The sequence below is a fragment of the Aquarana catesbeiana genome, linkage group LG09 (genome assembly GCF_042186555.1).
Source record: "Aquarana catesbeiana isolate 2022-GZ linkage group LG09, ASM4218655v1, whole genome shotgun sequence".
Classification (NCBI taxonomy): Eukaryota; Metazoa; Chordata; class Amphibia; order Anura; family Ranidae; genus Aquarana; species Aquarana catesbeiana.
The window spans coordinates 82,912,388-82,936,651 of record NC_133332.1 but is presented as its reverse complement, the minus strand read 5'-3'; the positions used below and the strand labels follow the sequence as shown (position 1 = coordinate 82,936,651).

Here is a 24,264-nt window from a genome sequence, read left to right as displayed (position 1 = left end):
AATTCTGTTCTTGCTCTTTTTGACATTCTTGTTTGCAACTGATGTTTGGTTGTTTTTTTTTTTGCAGTAGTTGGAATGAAAATGGTTGGTACTGAACCAATTCTAAGTTTTCTTCTAACACCTTGCATGTAAACAGTAAACACAATCGTCCACAAAGTGTGCTGAACAAATTCTGAATTGATCTCCTCGCTTATCTGCAAGAATCCGCGGAATCAATTCCTCAATCGTTCTTGGATCAAAGCTGGCATTATTACTCTGCCATGGCATTTCCCCCAGGTAACAAAGAGATCCCAATGGGGGATCCTGGGGGAAAGCTATATAGTTATCATTTATATTTGTAGATGTGTTATCCTATATTTTCTGCATAGTTTATCAACATAGAATTCCCTGTTAACAGATCCACGTATATGTTTATGTGCATTGATCAACGTGTGCTCCTCTACGTCCAAATATAATGTATACATTGTCTCTATATGTATCTAATGTAAAACAATAAAAATCTATTGATAAAAAAAAAGCTGGCATTATTCAACCAAGATTTTATCACTTCTGCATCTTTTGGAAAGCTGAAAAGGGAAATATTTGAAGAAATTGTATTTTTTTTTTTACCATTGCTATGGCCGCAAGAGGGGATAATAATGCAGTCAGGCATGTCTATGAGAGAAAAAACACATAAAATTAAAAATTTGCATAAAATATAATCATTTTGTCGATTAAAATTGAAAAAAAAAATAATAATTCACATATATAACCATATTTTTTAGAAGGTATTTAAATTAAAAAATAAATATACAAGAAGGTATATTTAACGCAATCCTACATTTTTATTTAATGCTATGTTATGTTTAAATGTAAATTAAATGGTTTAACACAAATTTTATGTATATTAATTAAATGTATCAAATATTTATATATATATATATATATATTATATATATATATATATATATATATATTTTTTTTTTTTTTTATTACACACACACTTTTTTTATTACATTTAATTTAATTATAATAAATGATATATACATTTAAATTATGAATGCCAAATAGTAATAACATATATTAAAGTATGTTTTTAAATGATTAAGTGTCATAAATAGCAAAAATGTATATTACATACATATACACATTTTATATATATATATATATATATATAGTCGGAGCCCTCCGTCCTGATAGATATGAAACACATAAACACGTCACAAGACTAACAACATAAATAGACTAGACCTGAAGTGTGCCCTGGCCTGCTGTATGGTAAACCCAGATCTGCTGGGCGGTATGCCAGAGAAGGGCGCAAAAAGGCTTGGTTTAGGGAGGTAATGTTTTATTTAAGTTTATGGTCTTCTTACAGAGTGAGCTTGCAAAAGGCTCGTGACATTTCTACTTGTGGATTGGGAATATAGCGAGCAAAGCAGGTGGATTTCCACCTTCCCATTTTCCTGATCACGTGGTCCGGGACTCCGTTTCGTGAGGCTGCTGATGCTGCTCCAATACGGAAAGAATGTCCAGAATAACGGTTGGGGTCAAGGCCTAAGTTGCGCAGAAGGATCCTGACGTGAGTAGTGAACTGGTTGGTACTAAGCGGGCTGATCGGGAACGGCAGCAATGGGCTGTCCTGCGAGGGATCAAGTAAATGGGCCAATAGACTATCTAGGATGGCTACGGGGTACCAGGCGTTGTGCGTTCTGAAGAGCTTGATGTCAACCCCTGGACCGGACTGTTGTGTTTTGGATACCTCGAGGTGTATCGTTAAGTGGCTGTGGTGACGCGTGAGGTGGCGTCTGCGTAAGGCCCTATGACTGGTGCTGCTGACTGTGAATTCGCTGGGTCGTAGAAAGCCATAAAATGCCAGGTAGATGGCAGCTTGGATGACCAAGCTGGGCAAAAACCGAAAGGTGAGCGTGAGTGTATGGTGGACATGTCTCGAAACATGGCACTGGTGACTGGTAAGCGTTTACCGCTAACTTGGGGTTTCTGCTTGTGGATGCCTCGGAGGATGGCCTTGACCGCATGGGTAGCGAACAAAGATGGTTTGTTAGGATCTAGAAAAGAGGTGAAATGCTGGATGCCAGCTAGGTAGAGTCTAATAGTGTTGTAGGATAACTTCAGCTGAGTGTGGCAGTATGAAATGAAGGCCAGGATATGATGGAGATCTCCTGGTATAGCCCCGGGGTTAGCCTCTAGAAACCTGTGATAGCTTTTCCAGGCAGCATGGTAGCCTTTCAGGGTATTGTGAGATAGTGACTGGTTAATCAGACTAGTGGCGTCATGAAGATGTCGCTTCAATCCAGGGTTAGCTGTGACCAATGTGGGATAGCAGACATGGTCGGGTCGGCTCCAGGTTCCTGCGAAAAGAAGGTTGTGTAGTTAAAGCGAGATAGCGCGTCGGCCGAAGTGTTGCATTTACCGGGGATATGAACGCAGAGGACATTAAATTGGTGCTGTAGTGAGAGTTGCACCAGCCTGCGTAGGAAGGACATGATGGCCAAGGACTTGGAGCGACCTTTGTTTATAATAGAGGCTGTGGCTAGATTATCTGTGGAAAATGTCACTGTTTGTCCTACCCAGTTGTTGCCCCAGACGTGGGCTGCTGCAACAATGGGGTAAATCTCGAACATCGAGGAGGATTGACTGAACCCGGGGATCGAGAGTATTTCTGGCGGCCATGGTGCTGCGAACCAGTGGTGGCCAAAAATAGCTGCAAAACCTGTGGAGGCTGCGGCGTCCGTGATTATTTGGGGTGAAGTGGGAGACGCTGATGGGATAAACATCGAAATGCCGTTCCAGTTTATTAGAAAATCGTCCCACCTGGCTAGGTCAGCTACGGCTGCCTTGTCTAGTTTAAATATTAGGTCGGGGTCTTGTACCTGGGAAAGGAACACCAGGAGACGTGAGACGAAGGATCGCCCTTGAGGGATGATCCTTATGGCAAAGTTCAGCATGCCAAGGAGGGATTGCAGTTGCTTTTTTGTGCAGCCTTGCGTATTAGTAAATGTGTGGATGACGGTCCTGATGCGGGTCAATTTGTCGGGAGGCAGACTAGCTTGCATGGTGTGAGTGTTGAGTATGATACCCAAGAAGGTGGCGATCTGTGCCGGGCCTTCTACCTTCTTATCCGCTAAAGGTACGTTAAGATTATGAAAGATTGTTCTGAGGCTGTTTAGATCAACTGGGGGCTCGTTGGGTTTCTCTATGAGTAGGAAGTCGTCTAAGTAGTGGATCACTTTCTGACAGGACGCATGTTGTGAGAGAATCCAGGAAAGAGACTGAGCGAAAGTGTCGAATAGCCACGGGCTGCTTTTGGAGCCGAACGTTAACTTGGTGGCGAAATAGTATAGACCTTTCCATTTGATTCCGTGCCACCGCCATAGGCACGGATCAATTGGCAACAATTTGAATGCGTCCGAGATGTCTGCTTTAGACAACCAGGCACCTGCTCCTGCGAGAATGATGGATTGAATAGCTGAGTCTACCGTTGAATATTTAAGTGTAAACTCTTCTGAAGGTATTAGGGAATTTAAACTGGGTATATGGGAACAATGAGGCGCGGACAAATCATAAACTAAACGAAGTTTATTTGAAAACTTGCCCTTCACAAGGCCGATAGGGCTGACTCTCCATACAGAAAAAGGCGATTGTGTAAAGGGGCCGATTATGTATCCCCAGTCTAGTTCTGTTTGCAGCAGGGTGGTGATGGTTTCCTCGTCGGTAGCGTCTGACAGCAGGTTTTTGCATTCGTGAGTTGTGTTTGGGAGTGTGATAAGTCCGGTGTGAAAGCCTGTCGTGAATCCCCGGATGAGAAAGGCTGCCAGTGAAGGTGTTGGGTGTGAGGCGAGGTAAAACGCGAGCCATCCGACGTGCACTCGGCTTAGTCATTCGGGTTTAGGCTGTTTCATAGCGCAAGCGTACCTGGGGTGAGCTTTGTGGCATGTGAGACAGACATGAAGTAGTTTGCAGTGGGGGAAGTTACAACCCCCAAAGTTGAAGTTATTGCATATGGTTGCTCCCCCTAGTGCCTGGATGGGTCGTCCTAATCTGTCTGCCTGAGCCGGCTGAGTAAATGCCGTTGAGTGACGAGTGACGCTGGGAAAGAAGGGAGGGTTGGGGGGGCGTCTGCCACCTGACTCGGAGCACCAGTTGGCCGTATGGGTGGACGACTGGCAGTTGGTACAGAGTGGGGAACGTAAGCCAGCGAAATGGCGACTGAACAGCTCTGTATCGATGGTACTCCAGTTGGTTTTTACTTGAAACTGGGAAAGTCTAGCTGCTGCTTTTGCTGAAAATGACCTGTGATAGTCATAAAAGGAGCATCCCCCATATTTATAACCTAGATCTACTATTGTGTGTAGGTATAGGTCCAGCTCCTCTCTCCTGTTGGGGTTGACCGTGCATAGCACGTCTCTGAACATGCCAAATGCTAGTACGAACTCCGCAATATTGAGTTTGCGGGTAAGCCTATGGTCTTTGGCCTTTAGGACGACGGAAACGTCTCCCCACGCATAGGACTTGTTTTCGGCTGGGTCGTGTACTGCGATGAGGAGGGATGCCAAGTTAATTTCCTTCCCATCCATGATGTCCTTCCTGATGCCTGCTGGGACGAGATGTGCGGGGAGGACGTAGGTATAGATGTCGGGCGTACCTGTAAGGAGAGGCATGGGGGTGGCGGTGGTTACTGTAGATGGTGAGGGTGCAGCTTGATGTACCTCCAGGGTTCCCACTCTTGTCTGGACATCAGTGACTGCTGCCGATAGTGTGGTCACCAAGGAGTGCAGCTGAGTGATTGCTGATGAGATTGACTGTAGTGATGCCTGGGTGCCCGATTGGGCTGCCGCTGGCGGAGGAAATAGCAAGCTGAAAAGCTCAGCTTTCCTAGCAGTCGCAGGGAAAGGTATTCCCCTGCGCCGTAGTTCAGCTGTAAGCTTGGGGATGGTCCAAGCTCTGAGAGACTGTAAGTCGTCGTTTGCTGAGTCTGCCCCAGGTGACGACGGGGTGGAGGCGAGGTCCTCGCTGCTGGCCTGCGACATGGTGTCCGCTGCCTTGAAGTCCTAGTAGTGGAGTTTTAGTTTTTTGAGGTCGAGACTTGGGTCGACCGGGAAGCTGAGGAAGATACTGTCCACACCTGTTGCAGGATGGATCAACTGAAGAACTCTACTGACCTGAAAGGGGGAAGGGTTGGAGAAATTGATGAGTAGCCGTGTTGCTACGAAAGATGAATGGCTGTATGAAGCCATTTCGTAAATGTTTGCGGTGATTTACAAAGTAAAAGAGTTTTTTTTTTTTTTTTTTTTTTTTTGGAATGTGCGGTGGGGTTTTTTGCTGTGCCGGGGGTCTTGGATCACTGAGCCGGTATGCGACTGGGCTGGGATTGGTTTGAATGAAAGAAGCACGCTGTTGGTGAGTGCTTGTATGCTGAAGATCCGAATCGCAGAGCCGCTGTTTGCGACTGGACTCGGATCGGTGGGATGAAAGAAGCACGCTGTTGGTGAGTGCTTGTATGCTGAAGATCCGAATCGCAGAGCCGCTGTTTGCGACTGGACTCGAATCGTGGGATGAAAGAAGCACACTGCTGGTGAGTGCTTGTGTATGCTAAAGATTTGAAGCATTGAGTCGCTTTTGCGACTGGACTCAGATTGGTCGGATGAAAGAAGCACACTGCTGGTGAGTGCTTGTATGCTGAAGATCCGAATCGCAGAGCCGCTGTTTGCGACTGGACTCGGATCGGTGGGATGAAAGAAGCACACTGTTGGTGAGTGCTTGTGTATGCTGAGGATCCGAATCATTGAGCCGGTGTTGCGACTGGACTTGGATCGGTTGGTGATGTTTGTATTGCCAAGGATCCGAATCTTTAAGCCGGTGCTGCGACTGGACTCGGATCGGTTGGTGGAGTTCGTTTTGCAGAGGATCCGAATCTTTGCGCTGATTATGCGACTAGATTCAGATTGGTTGTGGACGTAAGGGGCTCGAATGAGGAACGGAGAAAGGCAGTAAGTACGGATGTGTGCGAATAACCGAGTAAGACCTACGAAGTTGTAGGTGGTTTACGAAGGGGAACATAAAGTAACGGTTCGGTAGCAGGAAAGCACTACCTGCGACAGTGAGTGTGGGACAATTGATAGAACCTACGACCAATCTTGAAGGACATGCAGTGAGTTGGTAGAGTCGGCCTCTGCAATGCATCTGATATGAATCAGTTTGTAAAAAACATATTAAATTAATCCGATATAAATCGGTAGTAAGGAGTATCTGATACAAATTGGTTGTAGAGTGTATGCCATCCCTTACTGTGAAACTGAACACCTATCAACCACCCATCCCCCCAGGCTAATCAAGTGCAGAGAAGGCACCAGGTGGGCTCAACCACACCTCAATCAGCCACAGAAACCTATACAAACGATTTATATGCTGATCTCCTAATGAATGAGATGGCAACCCCATGGAGCATGAATTTTTTGACCAGTGAAGCCTATTGCGAGTGATATTGAGAACGACCGACAGTAACTGGAGGCTTGGGTCTACGAATGAATCGTATATTTGTCAGAAGGAACTTTACGAATGTACTATGCCTGTGCCGAATGATGTCGGGACATGAGCGACAACAACTCCGGGGCAGGTTTTTTCACAAAAGGGGTGCAGGATAAGAAGCATAATAAACCGCAAGATTTTGCACATGACACGAAAGTTTGGATACTACCTGCGACCGTGAGTGGGAACCGCCGACGAAGACCACGAATGAAAAGCCGGAGTGCACCTGCGATTGAATGCACAGACTGCCGAACATGAGGTGAGCTGGGAAGAGTCAGCCCTGTGATGTGAGCTACCGCGCACTGGAACTGACACAGACCATTGTGGATGGTCTGGCTATATACCCTCCGGGCTCCTCCCATAATTTCAGGCCGGTAAACCGGCCTTCATATATATATATATATATATATATATATATATATATATATATATATATATATATATACACACACACACACATATATGCACAAAAAAAAAAATAAAACAAAAGACAGCAACAGTATTCTATTTTATTAAACATTTGAATAAAAAGAAATCAATAATATACCAAAAAAAAAAATAATATTGTATAAATTATTATATAAAGAAGAATAATTATAGAGAGGGAGAGAGAGAATAGCAAACAAGAGAAGAGTGAGAGAGAGATATAGACAGACAAGAGCGAGCGAGTGAAGAGCAAGAGAGAGAGATAGAGATAGAAAAGAGTGAGCGAGGAGTGAGCGAGTGAAGAGCAAGCGAGGATAGAGAAAGAAAATAAGAAGAGTGAGCGAGTGAAGAGTGAGCGAGTGAAGAGTGAGCGAGGAGAGAGAGAAAAGAAAAAAAGAATGAGCGAGTGAAGAGCGAGCGAGTGAAGAGTGAGTGAGTGAAGAGCAGGCGAGGAGAGAGAGAGGAAAAAAAGAGTGAGCGAGTGAAGAGCGAGCAAGTGAAGAGCGAGCGAGGATAGAGAGAGAGAGAAAATAAGACGAGTGTGCTGGTGAAGAGTGAGCGAGTGAAGAGCAAGCGAGGAGAGAGAGAGAAAAAAAAAAGGATGAGCTAATGAAGAGTGAGCGAGTGAAGAGCGAGTGAGGAGAGAGAGAAAAAAAAGAGTGAGCTAATGAAAAGTAAGCTAATGAAGAGTGAGCAAGTGAAGAGTAAGCGAGGAGAGAGAGAGAGAGAGAGAGAGAGATAAAAAAGGGAGCGAGTGAAGAGCGAGCGAGTGAAGAGCAAGCGAGGAGAGAGAGAAAATAAGAAGAGTGTGCTAATGAAGAGCAAGCGAGGAGAGAAAAAAAAAGAGGGAGCTAATGAAGAGTGAGCGAGTGAAGAGCAAACAAGGAGAGAGAGAAAAAAAAAGAGTGAGTGAGTGAAGAGCGAGTGAAGAGTGAGTGAGTGAAGAGCAAGCGAGGAGAGAGAGAGCGAGAGAGAGAGAGAGAGAGAGAGAAAAAAGTGAGCTAATGAAGAGTGAGTGAGTGAAGAGTGAGCGAGTGATGAGCAAGTGAGTGAAGAGCAAGAGTGAGCAAGTGAAGAGTGAGCAAGCGAAGAGCAAGCGAGGAGAGAGAGAGAGAGAAAATAAGAAGAGTGTGCTAGTGAAGAGTGAGCGAGTGAAGAGCAAGCGAGGAGAGAGAGAGAGAAAAAAAAAGAGTGAGCGAGTGAAGAGCGAGCGAAGAGTGAGCGAGTGAAGAGCAAGCAAGGAGAGAGAAAAAAAAAGAGTGAGTGAGTGAAGAGTGAGCGAGTTAAGAGCAAGCGAGGATAGAGAGAGAGAGAGAGAGAGAAAAAAAGAGTGAGCTAATGAAGAGTGAGCGAGTGAAGAGCGAGCGAGGAGAGAGAGAAAAAAAAAGAGTGAGCGAGTGAAGAGTGAGCGAGTGAAGAGCGAGCGAGGAGAGAGAGAAAAAAAAAGAGTGAGCGAGTGAAGAGCAAGCGAGGAGAGAGAGAGAAAGAAAAAGAGTGAGCAAGTGAAGAGTGAGCGAAGAGTGAGCGAGTGAAGAGCAAACGAGGAGAGAGAGAGAAAAAAAAGAGTGAGCGAGTGAAGAGTAAGCGAGTGAAGAGCAAGTGAGGATAGAGAGAGAGAAAAGAGTGAGCTAATGAAGAGTGAGCGAGTGATGAGCAAGCGAGGAGAGAGAGAAAAAAAAAGAGTGAGTGAGTGAAGAGTGAGCGAAGAGTGAGCGAGTGAAGAGCAAACGAGGAGAGAGAGAGAAAAAAAAGAGTGAGCGAGTGAAGAGTAAGCGAGTGAAGAGCAAGTGAGGATAGAGAGGGAGAAAAGAGTGAGCTAATGAAGAGTGAGCGAGTGAAGAGCGAGCGAGGAGAGAGAGAGAGAAAAAAAAGAGTGAGCGAGTGATGAGCAAGTGAGTGAAGAGCAAGCAAGGAGAGAGAGAGAGAGAGAAAGAAAAAGAGTGAGCTAATGAAGAGTGAGCGAGTGAAGAGCAAGCGAGGAGAGAGAGAGAGAAAAAAAAAGAGTGAGCGAGTGAAGAGCGAGCGAAGAGTGAGCGAGTGAAGAGCAAGCAAGGAGAGAGAAAAAAAAAGAGTGAGTGAGTGAAGAGTGAGCGAGTTAAGAGCAAGCGAGGATAGAGAGAGAGAGAGAGAGAAAAAAAGAGTGAGCTAATGAAGAGTGAGCGAGTGAAGAGCGAGCGAGGAGAGAGAGAAAAAAAAAGAGTGAGCGAGTGAAGAGTGAGCGAGTGAAGAGCAAGCGAGGAGAGAGAGAGAAAGAAAAAGAGTGAGCAAGTGAAGAGTGAGCGAGTGATGAGCAAGCGAGGAGAGAGAGAAAAAAAAAGAGTGAGTGAGTGAAGAGCGAGCGAAGAGTGAGCGAGTGAAGAGCAAACGAGGAGAGAGAGAGAAAAAAAAGAGTGAGCGAGTGAAGAGTAAGCGAGTGAAGAGCAAGTGAGGATAGAGAGAGAGAAAAGAGTGAGCTAATGAAGAGTGAGCGAGTGAAGAGCGAGCGAGGAGAGAGAGAGAAAAAAAAGAGTGAGCGAGTGATGAGCAAGTGAGTGAAGAGCAAGCAAGGAGAGAGAGAGAGAGAAAGAAAAAGAGTGAGCTAATGAAGAGTGAGCGAGTGAAGAGCAAGCGAGGAGAGAGAAAAAAAAAGAGTGAGTGAGTGAAGAGCGAGCGAAAGAGAGAAAATAAGAAGAGTGCGCTAATGAAGAGTGAGCGATTGAAGAGCAAGCGAGTGAAGACCGAGCGAGGAGAGAGAGAGAGAGAGAAAAAAAAAGAGTGATCTAATGAAGAGTGAGCGAGTGCAGAGTGAGCGAGTGAAGAGTGAGCGAGTGAAGAGTGAGCGAGTGAAGAGCAAGCGAGGAGAGAGAGAGAAAAAAAAGAGTGAGCAAGTGAAGAGCGAGCGAAGAGTGAGCGAGTGAAGAGCAAGCAAGGAGAGAGAAAAAAAAAGAGTGAGTGAGTGAAGAGTGAGCGAGTTAAGAGCAAGCGAGGATAGAGAGAGAGAGAGAGAGAAAAAAAGAGTGAGCTAATGAAGAGTGAGCGAGTGAAGAGCGAGCGAGGAGAGAGAGAAAAAAAAAGAGTGAGCGAGTGAAGAGTGAGCGAGTGAAGAGCAAGCGAGGAGAGAGAGAGAAAGAAAAAGAGTGAGCAAGTGAAGAGTGAGCGAGTGATGAGCAAGCGAGGAGAGAGAGAAAAAAAAAGAGTGAGTGAGTGAAGAGCGAGCGAAGAGTGAGCGAGTGAAGAGCAAACGAGGAGAGAGAGAGAAAAAAAAGAGTGAGCGAGTGAAGAGTAAGCGAGTGAAGAGCAAGTGAGGATAGAGAGAGAGAAAAGAGTGAGCTAATGAAGAGTGAGCGAGTGAAGAGCGAGCGAGGAGAGAGAGAGAAAAAAAAGAGTGAGCGAGTGATGAGCAAGTGAGTGAAGAGCAAGCAAGGAGAGAGAGAGAGAGAAAGAAAAAGAGTGAGCTAATGAAGAGTGAGCGAGTGAAGAGCAAGCGAGGAGAGAGAAAAAAAAAGAGTGAGTGAGTGAAGAGCGAGCGAAAGAGAGAAAATAAGAAGAGTGCGCTAATGAAGAGTGAGCGATTGAAGAGCAAGCGAGTGAAGACCGAGCGAGGAGAGAGAGAGAGAGAGAAAAAAAAAGAGTGATCTAATGAAGAGTGAGCGAGTGCAGAGTGAGCGAGTGAAGAGTGAGCGAGTGAAGAGTGAGCGAGTGAAGAGCAAGCGAGGAGAGAGAGAGAAAAAAAAGAGTGAGCAAGTGAAGAGCGAGCGAATGAAGAGTGAGCCAGTGAAGAGCAAGCGAGGAGAGAGAGAGAGAGAGTAAGAAGAGCGTGCTAGTGAAGAGTGAGCGAGTGAAAAGTGAGCGAGGAGAGAGAGAGAAAAAAAAGAGTGAGTGAGTGAAGAACGAGCGAGTGAAGAGCGAGCGAGGATAGAGAGAGAGAAAACAAGAAGAGTGTGCGAGTGAAGAGTGAGCGAGTGAAGAGCAAGCGAGGAGAGAGAGAGGGAGAAATAAAAAAAAGAGTGAGCTAATGAAGAGTAAGTGAGTGAAGAGTGAGCGAGTGAAGAGCGAGTGAGGAGAGAGAAAAAAAAAGATTGAGCGAGTGAAGAGCAAGCGAGGAGAGAGAGAGAGAGAAAATAAGAAGAGTGAGCAAGTGAAGAGAGAAGTGTTGGAGAGTGAAAAGCAAGTGGAAATAGGCAGGGAGGGAGGAGAGAGAAGAGTAAATGAGATAAAGAAAGGGAGATAAAGAAAGGGAGATAAAGAGATCCATATCTTAGGATGAGTATAAAGGATAAGTAGGTGAGAATTAGGATAGATGATGAGAAGGATGTTAGAAGGTGGCGGTGCTGGAATATTGATGAGGAGGATAAATAGGATAGAGGAAGGACCAGGAGTAGGACGATGGTGGAGTATAGAGAATAAGGTGGAATAGTATGGTGGACGAGGATGAAAGTGGAAAAGGAGGAGGAGGACAGAGCAAGATAGTGGATGAGATGGTGAATAAAGTTTGTAGGTGAAGGAAAATGGGGAGGTGGAGAACGATGAAAGATAGTGGATGAAGGAGGAGGGAGAGGACGAAAATGAAAGATGAAGAATAGACAATGTGATGGTGCATAAATCATGAGTTCGGTGGAAGATAGAGTTAGAGAATAGAAGTAGAGGAATACAGTGGAGAATAGAGGTAGAGGAATACAGTGGAGAATAGAGGAATACAGTGGAGAATAGAGAATAGAGCAATACAGTGGAGAATAGAAGTAGAGGAATACAGTGGAGAATAGAAGTAGAGGAATACAGTGGAGAATAGAAGTAGAGGAATACAGTGGAGAATAGAAGTAGAGGAATACAGTGGAGAATAGAAGTAGAGGAATACAGTGGAGAATAGAGAACAGAGGAATACAATGGAGAATAGAGCAGGTGGAAGAGGAGGATAGATGGAAGATATATGATTAAAAGGGGAGTAAGAAGATAGAGGATGAGATGAACTAAGATGGAGGAGGAAAGAGGACGACAAAGAAGATGGATGATTTTGTTTAGAGGATGTGGTGTAGCATAAAAGATGGATATACACACATATACATAACCCGTAGAATCGCATGGTTTAAAAAAATATCTAAACCAATTGTCAATATAAAAATAGATATAAAGGTGTAATTGAACATACAAAATAGAAAGAACCCCCCCCCCACAACACCAAAAAAATATATATAGATAAAAACATAATGATGCAGAATTATTAATAAATCAAACCAATGTATTAAACTTGATATTTTCAGGCATGGTTTTGAAATAAATCAAATCCACTTCTCTCTTCAATTCTATGGAATAAAAATAATAAATAACGCATTAATAAATATAATAATAACTTCTAAATAAAAATCATTATATAATTAACTTTAACCAAAATTGAAAGAAAAATTACCAAAAAAAAAAGAAAAAATAAACAAAAAATCATTATATATAAATATACACACACAACTTTTTGAAAAATAGCATTATATTTAAATCAGATTAGAAGATAATGTTACAGTGTACTTGATAGCATAGACTACCTGTAATAAAAGATGTTGATGGACAGATGGATGTTGGATCTATGAAAAACCCAAAAAAAAATGTATCGTTATACCGTTGTAAAGGAGTAGGAGGCAGATTAGGTATTATGAATAGAAGTATGGATGAGGTTGGAGGAGTAAGTAGTAGGTGGAGGAAAAACTAAGTAGGTATAGGAGGGAGGAATAGGAAGATGAGGGAGGGGGAGGGAGGGCGATGAGGTAGGAGAAATGAAGAGTAGGATGAGGGTGGACTGAGGAATGAGGAGGAGGAGGAGGCGCATGTTTCCCGTGTTTAGAACAGTCTGACAGCAAAATGAGATTTCAAAGGAAAAAAGCCATTTAAAACTACTCGCGGCTATTGCATTGCCGGTCTGACAATACACATAGAAGTTCATTGATAAAAACAGCATGGGAATTCCCCACAGAGGAACCCTGAACCAAAATTTAAAAAAAATGACGTGGGGGTCCCCCTAAATTCCATACCAGACCCTTCAGGTCTGGTATGGATTTTAAGGGGAACCCCGCGCCAAAAAAAAAAAATGGCGTGGGGTCCCCCCAAAATCCATACCAGACCCTTATCCGAGCACGCAACCTGGCAGGCCGCAGGAAAAGAGGGGGGACGAGAGAGCGCCCCCCCTCCTGAACCGTACCAGGCCACATGCCCTCAACATTGGGAGGGTGCTTTGGGGTAGCCCCCCAAAACACCTTGTCCCCATGTTGATGAGGACAAGGGCCTCATCCCCACAACCCTGGCCGGTGGTTGTGGGGGTCTGCGGGCGGGGGGGCTTATCGGAATCTGGAAGCCCCCTTTAACAAGGGGACCCCCAGATCCCGCCCCCCCCTGTGTGAAATGGTAAGGGGGTACTTACCCCTATCATTTCACTAAAAAACTGTCAAAAATGTTAAAAATGACAAGAGACAGTTTTTGACAATTCCTTTATTTAAATGCTTCTTCCTTCTTTCTTCTATCTTCCTTCATCTTATTCTTCTGGTTCTTCTGGCTCTTCTGGTTCTTACTCCGGCGTTCTCGTCCAGCATCTCCTCTGCGGCGTCTTCTATCTTCTTCTCCTCGGGCCGCTCCGCACCCATGGCATGGGGGGAGGCTCCCGCTCTTCTCTTCATCTTCTTCTCTTCTTCATCTTCTTCTTCTTCATCTTCTTCTCTTCTTCATCTTCTTCTCTGGGCCGCTCCACATCCATGCTGTCATGGAGGGAGGCTCCCGCTGTGTGACGGCGTCTCCTCGTCTGACGGTTCTTAAATAACGGTGGGCGGGGCCGGAGAAGAACATGAAGAAGAGAAGAGAAGAAAAGAAGAAGATGAAGAAGAGAAGAAGATGAAGAGAAGAGCGGGAGCATCCCCCCATGCCATGGGTGCGGAGCGGCCCGAGGAGAAGAAGATAGAAGACGCCGCGGAGGAGATGCTGGACGAGAACGCCGGAGGAAGAACCAGAAGAAGAAGAAGAAGATGAAGGAAGATAGAAGAAAGAAGAAGCATTTAAATAAAGGAATTGTCAAAAACTGTCTCTTGTCATTTTTGACATTTTTGACAGTTTTTTAGTGAAATGGTAAGGGTACTTTTGTACCCCCTTACCATTTCACACGGGGGGGGACGGGATCTGGGGGTCCCCTTGTTAAAGGGGGCTTCCAGATTCCGATAAGCCCCCCACCCGCAGACCCCCACAACCACCGGCCAGGGTTGTGGGGATGAGGCCCTTGTCCTCATCAACATGGGGACAAGGTGTTTTGGGGGCATGTGGCTTGGTATGGTTCAGGAGGGGGGCGCTCTTTCGTCCCCCCTCTTTTCCTGCGGCCTGCCAGGTTGCGTGCTCGGATAAGGGTCTGGTATGGATTTTTGGGGGGACCCCACGCCGTTTTTTTTTTCTTTTTTTTTGGCGTGGGGTTCCCCTTAAAATCCATACCAGACCTGAAGGGTCTGGTATGGAATTTAGGGGGACCCCACGTCATTTTTTTTTAAAAATTTTGGCCGGGGTTCCCCTTAATATCCATACCAGACCTGAAGGGCCTGGTATGGAATTTAGGGGGACCCCCACATCATTTTTTTTTTTAATTTTGGCCGGGGTTCCCCTTAATATCCATACCAGAACTGAAGGGCCTGGTGTGGAATTTAGGGGGACCCCCACATCTTTTTAAAAAAAATTTTGGTTCAGGGTTCCCCTGTGGGGAATTCCCATGCCGTTTTTATCAATTAACTTCTATGTGTATTGTCGGACCGGCAATGCAATAGCTGCGAGTAGTTTTAAATGGCTTTTTTCCTTTGAAATGTCATTTTGCTGTCAGACTGTTCTAAACACGGGAAACATGCGCCCCTTTACAGGCATACTATAGAGACCCCCCAGCTATGAAATTTAAAGGGATATTACACTTTTATTGTTTGACTTTAAGCATTATTAAAATCACTGCTCCTGAAAAAACGGCCGTTTTTAAAACTTTTTTTTGCATTGATCCATGTCCCCTGGGGCAGGACCCGGGTCCCCAAACACTTTTTATGACAATAACTTGCATATAAGCCTTTAAAATTAGCACTTTTGATTTCTCCTATAGACTTTTAAAGGGTGTTCCGCGGCATTTGAATTTGCCGCGAACACCCCAAATTGTTCGCTGTTCGGCGAACTTGCGAACAGCCAATGTTCGAGTCGAACATGTGTTCGACTCGAACTCGAAGCTCATCCCTAATCATTGACACAGATCCCACTGGGAGCTAGGGCATAGATTCCCCAGGGCGCGGAGTCTAAGAGCCAGCAGGTGTTCACCAGAGCCTTTAATGGTAAGGATGGACTGCGCTGCAGTCTGGCTCCAGGTCGCGGCCCCCCAGGGTCTCACAGCTCATGCTCACAGTAGACTACAGGAGAAGAGGAAGGAGGCAGCAGGCTGGAACAACAAGAAAAGTATGGGACAAGCCAAGGTCGGGGCCACAAGCAGACAAGGACAACAGAGTACACGCCAAGGTTCAGGGTCACAGGCAAACAGGGATGGTCGGGAACACGCCAAAGGTCAGGGTCAAGAGCAGACAGGAATAGTTAATAACAGGCCAAAGTCGGTAAAAGGAATCAGATGTAGGAAACACAGCAAGTACACACAGAGGCTAACACACAATGGTTGATCAGCACTGCTGGCTACAGTGCACAGGTTAATATAGGGTTCCCTGATAGGGCCTGGGGTGGGGCCATGCTTAGAGGAGAGGTTACAAAAGCAGTCAGGTGAGGGTCAGCTGGTCTCTAGAGATGAACACATGGAGACAGGTATGCTGATCAACAAGCTCTATTGCATAACCATGACAGTACCCCCCCTCTTAAGACCTCCCCCTCCCCTGCCTGTGCCCAGGCTTAAAGGGAAACTCCAGATGAAACCTCCTCAATAGACGAGGAGCAAAGACCTCAGATGCAGTGATCCAAGACCTCTCCTCAGGACCAAACCCTTTGCAATTTTCCGAGGTACTGAAGAATGCCTTTAAGGAGCCGGGAATCCAAAACTTGACTAACCTCCTACTTTAGATTATCCTCAGAGGCCGGAACCGAGGTAAGGAGAGGATGAAAGGACTTATTGAGGACTAAAGGCTTTTTAGAAATGGGTAAGGCCATCAGAAGTCTGAGCAGGGTCCCCCAGACCCTTAAAGATGTGCTGGACATCCAACACAGGACCATCAGACTGGGTAGAGGTCAGTGGATCCCTGAGGTCAGGTTGGTTAAAAGGGGACATGTCACAAGAGTTAAGCTGGATAGCCGGAACACAAACAGAATGCAGAGAGCCCTGAACAAAAGATTGAAAACCCCACCTGGCCGAATGAGGCAGTCTATCCAAAGGATGGATTGAGCCTCTTAAACAGGTTTGAATGGACGTAGTAGCAGTAGGGTGAGGCCAGGTTACAGAAGGTCCTGAACAAGAAGCAGGAAGCTCACTGGGCATAGGCTGGACTGGTGGAGAGGCCGACTGAACAGCATTGCCAGGTGCAGCGACCACCAGAATTGCATCGCAGGGCGTAGCGACTGTGGAACTGGTGGACGAGTCAGCCTGGGTGTGTGTCCAAGGGGGTCCAGGCACAAGCAAAGGGAAATGGCCATGCAAACTGGAGTGACTGATCGGCTCAGGTTCACAGGTAGGCTCCTCATCCAGAGTGCCACACGACCCAGAGAGTGCCTCAGCCCGACTATTGCAGGAGACATTCCAGAAACCGCTATACGCAGCGGGAAGAGCAGAAGATACTGGGATGGTGGCAACAGGAGGATTCTCTTTTGGGGTAACCTTGAGTAGGCAGGAGGAGGAACAGGAGGAACCCCAAGTCAAGATCTGTCCAGCAGTCCAGTCAACATGTGGACAATGGAGCCGTAACCAAGGAAGACCTAATATGATAGGAGAGGAGGCCTTAGGTAAGACAAGGAAGGATATCCACTCCTGGTGGAGTGTCCCTAACGACATGTTAACAGGGAGGGTCTGGAAGCGGATAGGGCCCCCAGGGAGAACAGTGCCATAAATCGCCAAGACCACCAATGGCATTGTAAGGGGCAAAAGGGTAAGTCTCATGGAAGACGCAGTTCCCCAGTCCATGAAATTGCCAGCGGCTCCGGAATCCAGATATGCCGAGACCGAACGAGAGGAAGCGCTGACATGAAGGAACACAGAAAGAAGAAGACGACAAGGTGAAGGTGATACTTCAGGGTCTAATACTCCACCTTCCAGATGTATTAGCCCCAATCGTTTTTCCGGATGAAGAGAACAAGTGTCACGAAAATTACCTTTGGCCCCACAGTAGAGGCACAGGCCCAGAGTTCTGCGCCTAGCGCGTTCTTCAGGAGACAACTTGGTCCAGCCCAGCTGCATAGGTTCCTCAGCAGGCAGGGGGTGCTCCTCGGATCGAAGAGAAGGGACTAGGAGCTCAAGCTGCCTAAGGAACGGGGAGTGCTGGCGTCTTTTTTCCAGGGCTCTCTCCTGAAAGCAAATATCGATCTGGTTACACAAGGTGATGACACCGTCCAGATCAGCAGGAAGGGATCTTTCTGCTAATTCATCCTTCACTCTATCAGAGAGGTCATGTAAAATGGTTGCAACTAGGGACTCATTATTCCAGCTCAATTCAGCTGTGAGGATACGGAACTGAAGAGCATACTGTCCCACAGAAGCGGACTCTTGACGGAGACGTAAAAGAGCGCTAGCCGCTGAGGAGGCACGACCCGGTTCCTCGAAGATATTCCGAAAAAGTTTCAAGAAATCAGACAGGATAGAAATGACTGGATCATTCAGTTCCCACAGAGGGGCAGCCCAAGCTAGCGCCTCGCCGGACAGAAGGGATATAGTATAGGCTACTTTTGCCCAATCGGACAGGAAGTTTTGGGGCTGAAGTTCAAAATGAATCATGCACTGGCTAAGGAACCCCCTGCAAGCCTTGGAGTCCCCAAAGAAACGGGCCAGAGCTGGCAGTTGTAATGAATGTGTGGCTGAGACTGATGCGATAGGTGCAGCAGCAGATAGCGGCTGAGGTTGTTGAACCGGGGGTCCTAATGAGGCCTGAACCTGTTCAAAACGGGATGCCAAATGCTGAAGGAATCACATCACTTGGGTCTGATGCGATTCCTGGGTCTCAAGTCTGCGAACTAAGCCCTGCAATGGATCATCTGCGGGTAGCGGCACATCAGCCGGGTCCATGGCTGATCAAACTGTCAGGTCACCTAGAGGCTGGGTGACAGATGCACACCGTTGGGATCAGGAGTGCACCGCAAGGTAGTGGACCCTACGGCTGACTGCTGCGGACTGAACCCTGGGAGGTCCAGGAAGCAGGTCTACTTGATCATTGACACAGATCCCACTGGAAGCTAGAGCGTAGATTCCCCAGGGCGCGGAGTCTAAGAGCCAGCAGGTGTTCACCAGAGCCTTTAATGGTAAGGATGGACTGCGCTGCAGTCTGGCTCCAGGTCACGGCCCCCAGGGTCTCACAGTAGACTACAGGAGAAGAGCAAGGAGGCAGCAGGCTGGAACAAGGAAAGTAAGGGACAAGCCAAGGTCGGGGCCACAAGCAGACAAGGACGACAGAATACACGCCAAGGTTCAGGGTCACAGGCAAACAGGGATGGTCGGGAACACGTCAAAGGTCAGGGTCACGAGCAGACAGGAATAGTTAAGAACAGGCCAAAGTCGGTAACAGGAATCAGATGTAGGAAACACAGCAAGTACACACAGAGGCTAACACACAATGGTTGATCAGCACTGCTGGCTTGCAGTGCACAGGTTAATATAGGGTTCCCTGATAGGGCCTGGGGTGGGACCATGCTTAGAGGAGAGGTTACAAAAGCAGTCAGGTGAGGGTCAGCTGGTCTCTAGAGATGAACACATGGAGACAGGTATGCTGATCAACAAACTCTATTGCACAACCATGACAGGAGGATGGAGGAATGAGGAGGACGGAGGAGATTGCAGGGAGGAAGAGGAGGAGGATTAAGAGGGAGGAGGAGGAAAGAGGATGGAGGAGGAGGAGGGTGGATGGAGTAGGAGGGTGTAGTAGTAAGTAGTTGGTGGCTAACAAAAAATAAGAGGAGGACAGAGGATGGAGGGAGGAAAACGACGGAAGAGGGAGGAAGATGGAGGATGGAGGAAGGAGGAGGAGGGAAGGGATGGAGTAGAAGGGTGAAGTAAGTAGTTGGTGGATAAGAAAGGAGGGAGGGAGGGAGGGAGGGAGGAGGAGGGAGGACAGGAGAAACTACAGTAGAAAAGATGGAGAGGAGATGATGAAAAAAAAAAAAAAAATGTTCAATATTTTTAGGAGACATACCAGGGTATAGTGACTAAAGATGGAATTAGAAAAGTTATAGATAAATCTTGAGGACGGTCAGAACAAAATAAATCACTGCAAAAAAAATAAAATATCAGAAATTAAAAAATAAATCTTTAGCAAAAATAAATAAAATAAATAAAAATATAAAATTAAATTTAAAACTAAAAACAGCGACAATAATTAAATTAGATAAAAATATATATATAAAAAATAAAAAAATTATAATTGAATAAAAATAAAAAAATTTGAAATGTATTAGAAAATGAAAAAAAAATCTGACAATGAAAAACAAAAAAAATTAAGAATAGTCTATTGCATTGTAAAGACATACTACATATACAAGCAGAAAAAAGGAAACCGAAAAAAAAAAAATTCAAAAGGACATCTATTAAACAAAGAAAAGAGAAAAAACATGCTAACACGCAGAAGAAAGAAATGGAAGACATATAAAAAATAATGACATTTTAAAAAAGGACAAAGAAGGAGCAATCAAAATAAACCTATACAAGACATCTATACACATAGTGAGCACATTTAGACCTGCATTTCATTATTACAAAAGCTTACCTGTTCTGGGTAAATCTTCAAGGTGATTTAGCTGCTCGAATCCTGATAGATCTTCTCTCCTATCGGTTCAGGTGCTCTCTCATGGACATCCACATGTGTTCTGGCAATAAAGGGCTTTGTTACCTTTTTAAAAATGGCGCTGGGATCGGCCTCAAATTGCGTCATTTCCTCCCTGCAAATCACATGGTTTTTCAGCACAGTCATGCCCACAGACTCATGGGAAATTATGACACTCATTTCCCATGAGGCAATGCAAGTAAAGAAGAGAGGAAGATCACTGCGGTGTAGGAAGAAGGCAGATTAGGAAGTCTGCCTAGCAACAGTGTTTTACAGGCAAGTGAAATTTTTTTTTTTAATGCAATGTTTATTAGGACATTAAAAGAAAGAGAATAAGGTGAAATTTATTTTTAGGGTGGCCCTCCACTTTAAATAGAGTTTTTTATGAATTTATAGCTATCATTGTTAGTTGCAATTGTTTAGGTGTGTGCGGCATGGGTGGATGATATCCGGGAATGAGGTAGATTCCTTTTTTGTCCCCAATGTCCATGTTTGGGGAGCCTAGCCAATCACCCCTTTGTGCATTATAAAATCAAACAGGAAATGGGAGTTTGTCACTTCCTGATGATGCCAGTACGGTGAAACGTACATAGAAGTGCGGACTCGTCACTTCCAAGTCTTCTATGTGACATCCTTTTGGTATATCCAGAATGAGGTGTGGATCGCACGCCGCCGCAATTCTGATATATCCACCCGCACATGCTGTAGACACTTTAGTGCTGGGCATAGCACAGTCACATGTAAAGGCAAAATCTTTTGTTACATTTTTAAACTTTTTTTACTAAAACTTACTACACCATAAGAGATGTTTTTTGTGTCATTGGTGGAGTCTGTTCCCTTATCCTCAGCCGCCATCTGGAGGGGGTCACTCAGGGGAGAGATGAATACCTAGGATTTCTTTGGTCCATTCAACCTAAGCGCATTTGGATCAACTGTAAAAAGTGGTCAGATACCTTTGGTGAGTTGCCATCTACCTCATGAGCACTCATGGTGAAGTTTTTATTTGAAGGAACATCAAACCAGAAGATTTCAATTATTTATGGTGTTGGGATCGTCACTTTGGACTTTATATATTTATTTGCTTTTTCAATCACCATATGCTTTTTCTTAATATTGTTCACATTTATTTTGTATGTTTTTAGGGCCAACACCTTTACAATTAATTTTTTATATGGTTCAGTGTTTACACTTTCTTAAAGGGGAAACTATATTTTTTAAAACAAGACACTTGGCGCCATTTTCAACCCACTCATTATCACATTGTTAAAATCATTGTAATGTACTGTGTACATGGATCACCCAGAGGGGAAATTTTTTTTCTCAACAAGAGTGGAGTTACTCTTTAAAGTTCATGTGCATGTAGAGGTGTCCCAATACTTTCGGATATATATATATATATATATATATATATATATATATATATATATATATATATATATATATATATATATAGCACTGACCCCCTAAGGAGCTTCTGAATATTTGATTGGACCTGCACTCTGCCTCTCAACCCCAGAAAATGGACTCGACCCCCCTGGCACAACTGTGTGGTAGTGTTAGTGTAAGACCCAATGGTAAAGAGCAACACAATAATAACACAATATACTGTATATTTACCATCACCCGGATATCCGTCACTCCACCAGCTGTAATAATAGATAGAGTCTCACACAAATTGTAAATTAACCACATAGACAGTTTACAGAAAAAAACTTGTTCAGAACATTAAACACAGCGGTAACCCAATACAAAGAGTGAAAGTAATAACAATCAAGATGCAGGTGGAAACCAAACCTCAATGGTCACTTGAGGAGCATATGCAGAAAGGCACAAAGTGGGACCTGTATTCAATATGGTAGATCCCTTACATTGAAAACATTTCCACTCCCTCCTCAGTGCATACACATTAAATAGGCAGTGCACTATCAGATACAATGCAGCAGTGTAATACAGTACAAATATCTATATCATATGCTCAAGGGCTCCCCCTAGGTTGTAATGCAGTTCTCGGAATATGTATAACGAGGTCAGAACGCTTTATAGTGAAAAGTAAAGTCTCTTGTCTTCTTCCTCTTCAGCTAGCTTATTAAACTGCAGCATTTGTAATCCAGGAAACAAGGGAGTGCAAATTACAGTGAAGGTGATGTGTAGATAACTGTGTGCTCAGTTATATAAAGCACCTGTAGAACTTCTTCCTTACTGAAACATGCAACTCAAAATTAGCTCTTTAGTACAGAGTAAATGAACTCTGAGGTTTTGCTGCATGCATTCTTTGAAAAAGTGAAACTATTGGGACTACAGGTCTCACCAGACATCTGAGACCTATTTGCACAGTAACATAACAAGTATTATATCAATCTGAGCAAGTGCCCGCTCACCGCACAAGGCCCAGATGCTTGTACTGCACCGCTTCTGATATCTCAGTCCCGCACCAAGCTGGCGCCGCCACACTGCACCGCTCCTTCCGATGGTTGGTGACTGCAATGCAGGAAACTTTTGAGTTATCTTGAGCCCTTCGATCCGTCCACACGCTGATCCAGCTCACTGTGTTCCGGAATTCCTTAGAGGCCACACAATTCTGCTCCGTGCCAACAGGCCGCAGTCTTACAATCGCACACTCATAGCTCCCTGCAGGCAGGTCTTTAATGGCGTCCCAGCAAAAGGCAGAAACGTGCCATGCCTGTCCCTTTTATTCCCTTACCCAGCAGGCTGTTCTGTTCTTGGCATTGTGGGTAGGTAAGTGAGGCATTGTGGGTAGGTAGCTCCTTGACTGGTTTAAACATATGAGTCACTTCCTTATTAAACTACACAGTCCATCATGCATAGTTGTTTGTTACTAAATAGAGAGAGGTTCGTGCCAAAGCTGTAGTGGCCACTAGTGGGGGCCATTCCCTTATTTAAGGAATAACACACCACCCAGTACAATGACTCTGGTAAACCCCTGCGTTACATATATATATATATATATATATATATATATATATATATATATATATATATATATATATATTATATACAGTATCTCACAAAAGTGAGTACACCCCTCACGTTTTTAATTTTTTTTTAATATCTTTTATTATATCAATGTAAAGTAGTGAGTGTACAGCTTGTATAACAGTGTACACCCCTAAGTGAAAATGTCCAAATTGGGCCCAATTAGCCATTTTCCCTCTCCTGTGTCATGTGACTCGTTAGTGTTACAAGGTCTCAGATGTGAATGGGGAGCAGATGTGTTAAATTTGGTGCTATCGCTCTCACTCTCTCATACTGGTCACTGAAAGTTCAACATGGCACCTCATGGCAAAGAACTCTCTGAGGATCCGAAAAAAAGAATTGTTGCTCTATATAAAGATAGCCTAGGCTATAAGAAGATTGCCAAGATCCTGAAACTGAGCTGCAGCATGGTGGCCAATACCATACAGTGGTTTAACAGGACAAGTTCAACTCAGAACAGGCCTTGCCATGGTTGACCAAAGAAGTTGAGTGCACGTGCTCAGCGTCATATCCAGAGGTTGTCTTTGGGAAATAGACGTATGAGTGCTGCCAGCATTGCTGCAGAGGTTGAAGGGGTGAGGGGTCAGCCTGTCAGTGCTCAGACAATACGCCGCACGCTGCATCAAATTGATCTGCATGGCTGTCATCCCAGAAGGAAGCTTCTTCTAAAGATGATGCACAAGAAAGCCCGCAAACTGTTTGCTGAAGACAAGCAGACTAAGGACATGGATTACTGGAACCATGTCCTGTGGGCTGATGAGAGGAAGATAAACTTATTTGGTTCAGATAGTGTCAAGCGTGTGTGGCGGCAAACAGGTGAGGAGTACAAAGACAAGTGTGTCTTGCCTACATTCAAGCATGGTGGTGGGAGTGTCATGGTCTGGGGCTGCATGAGTGCTGCCAGCACTGGGGAGCTACAGTTCATTAAGGGAACCATGAATGCCAACATGTACTGTGACATACTGAAGCAGAGCATGAACCCCTCCCTTCGTATTCCAACATGATAAGGACCCCAAACACACCTCCAAGACGACCACTGCCTTGCTAAAGAAGCCGAGGGTAAAGGTGATGGACTGGGCAGGCATGTCTCCAGACCTAAACCCTATTGAGCATCTGTGGGGCATCCTCTAACAGAAGGTGAAGGAGCACAAGGTCTATAACATCCACCAGCTCTGTGATGTCGTCATGGAGGAGTGGAAGATGACTCCAGTGGCAACCTGTGAAGCTCTGGTGAACTCCATGCCCAAGGGGGTTAAGGCAGTGCTGGAAAATAATGACAGTTTGGGCCCACTATTGACACTTTGGGCCCAATTTGGACATTTTCACTTAGGGGTGTACTCACTTTTGTTGCCTGTGGTTTAGACATTAATGGCTATGTGTTGAGCTATTTTGAGGGGACAGC

The 24,264-nt window shown here is 45.1% G+C and overlaps 1 protein-coding gene across 1 annotated transcript; it reads right to left on the bottom strand.

Moving 5' to 3' along the window:
• Window positions 1-1,384: 1,384 nt before the first annotated feature.
• Window positions 1,385-5,027, bottom strand: LOC141108958 (uncharacterized). The gene is made up of 2 exons (XM_073600916.1): window positions 3,913-5,027; window positions 1,385-3,870 (listed from the first exon to the last, which is right to left on the bottom strand). The coding sequence occupies exons 1-2, from the start codon at window positions 5,025-5,027 to the stop codon at window positions 2,286-2,288; spliced, it is 2,700 nt and encodes an 899-aa protein (XP_073457017.1). The 3' UTR covers window positions 1,385-2,285.
• Window positions 5,028-24,264: the final 19,237 nt, after the last annotated feature.

Coding starts and splice junctions, on each gene's coding strand:
- LOC141108958 (XM_073600916.1), bottom strand. CDS start 5,027: ATGTCGCAGGCCAGCAGCGAGGACCTCGCCTCCACCCCGTCGTCACCT. Junction 3,871..3,912: donor TGCCACAAAGCTCACCCCAG/GTACGCTTGCGC, acceptor CGAATGACTAAG/CCGAGTGCACGTCGGATGGC.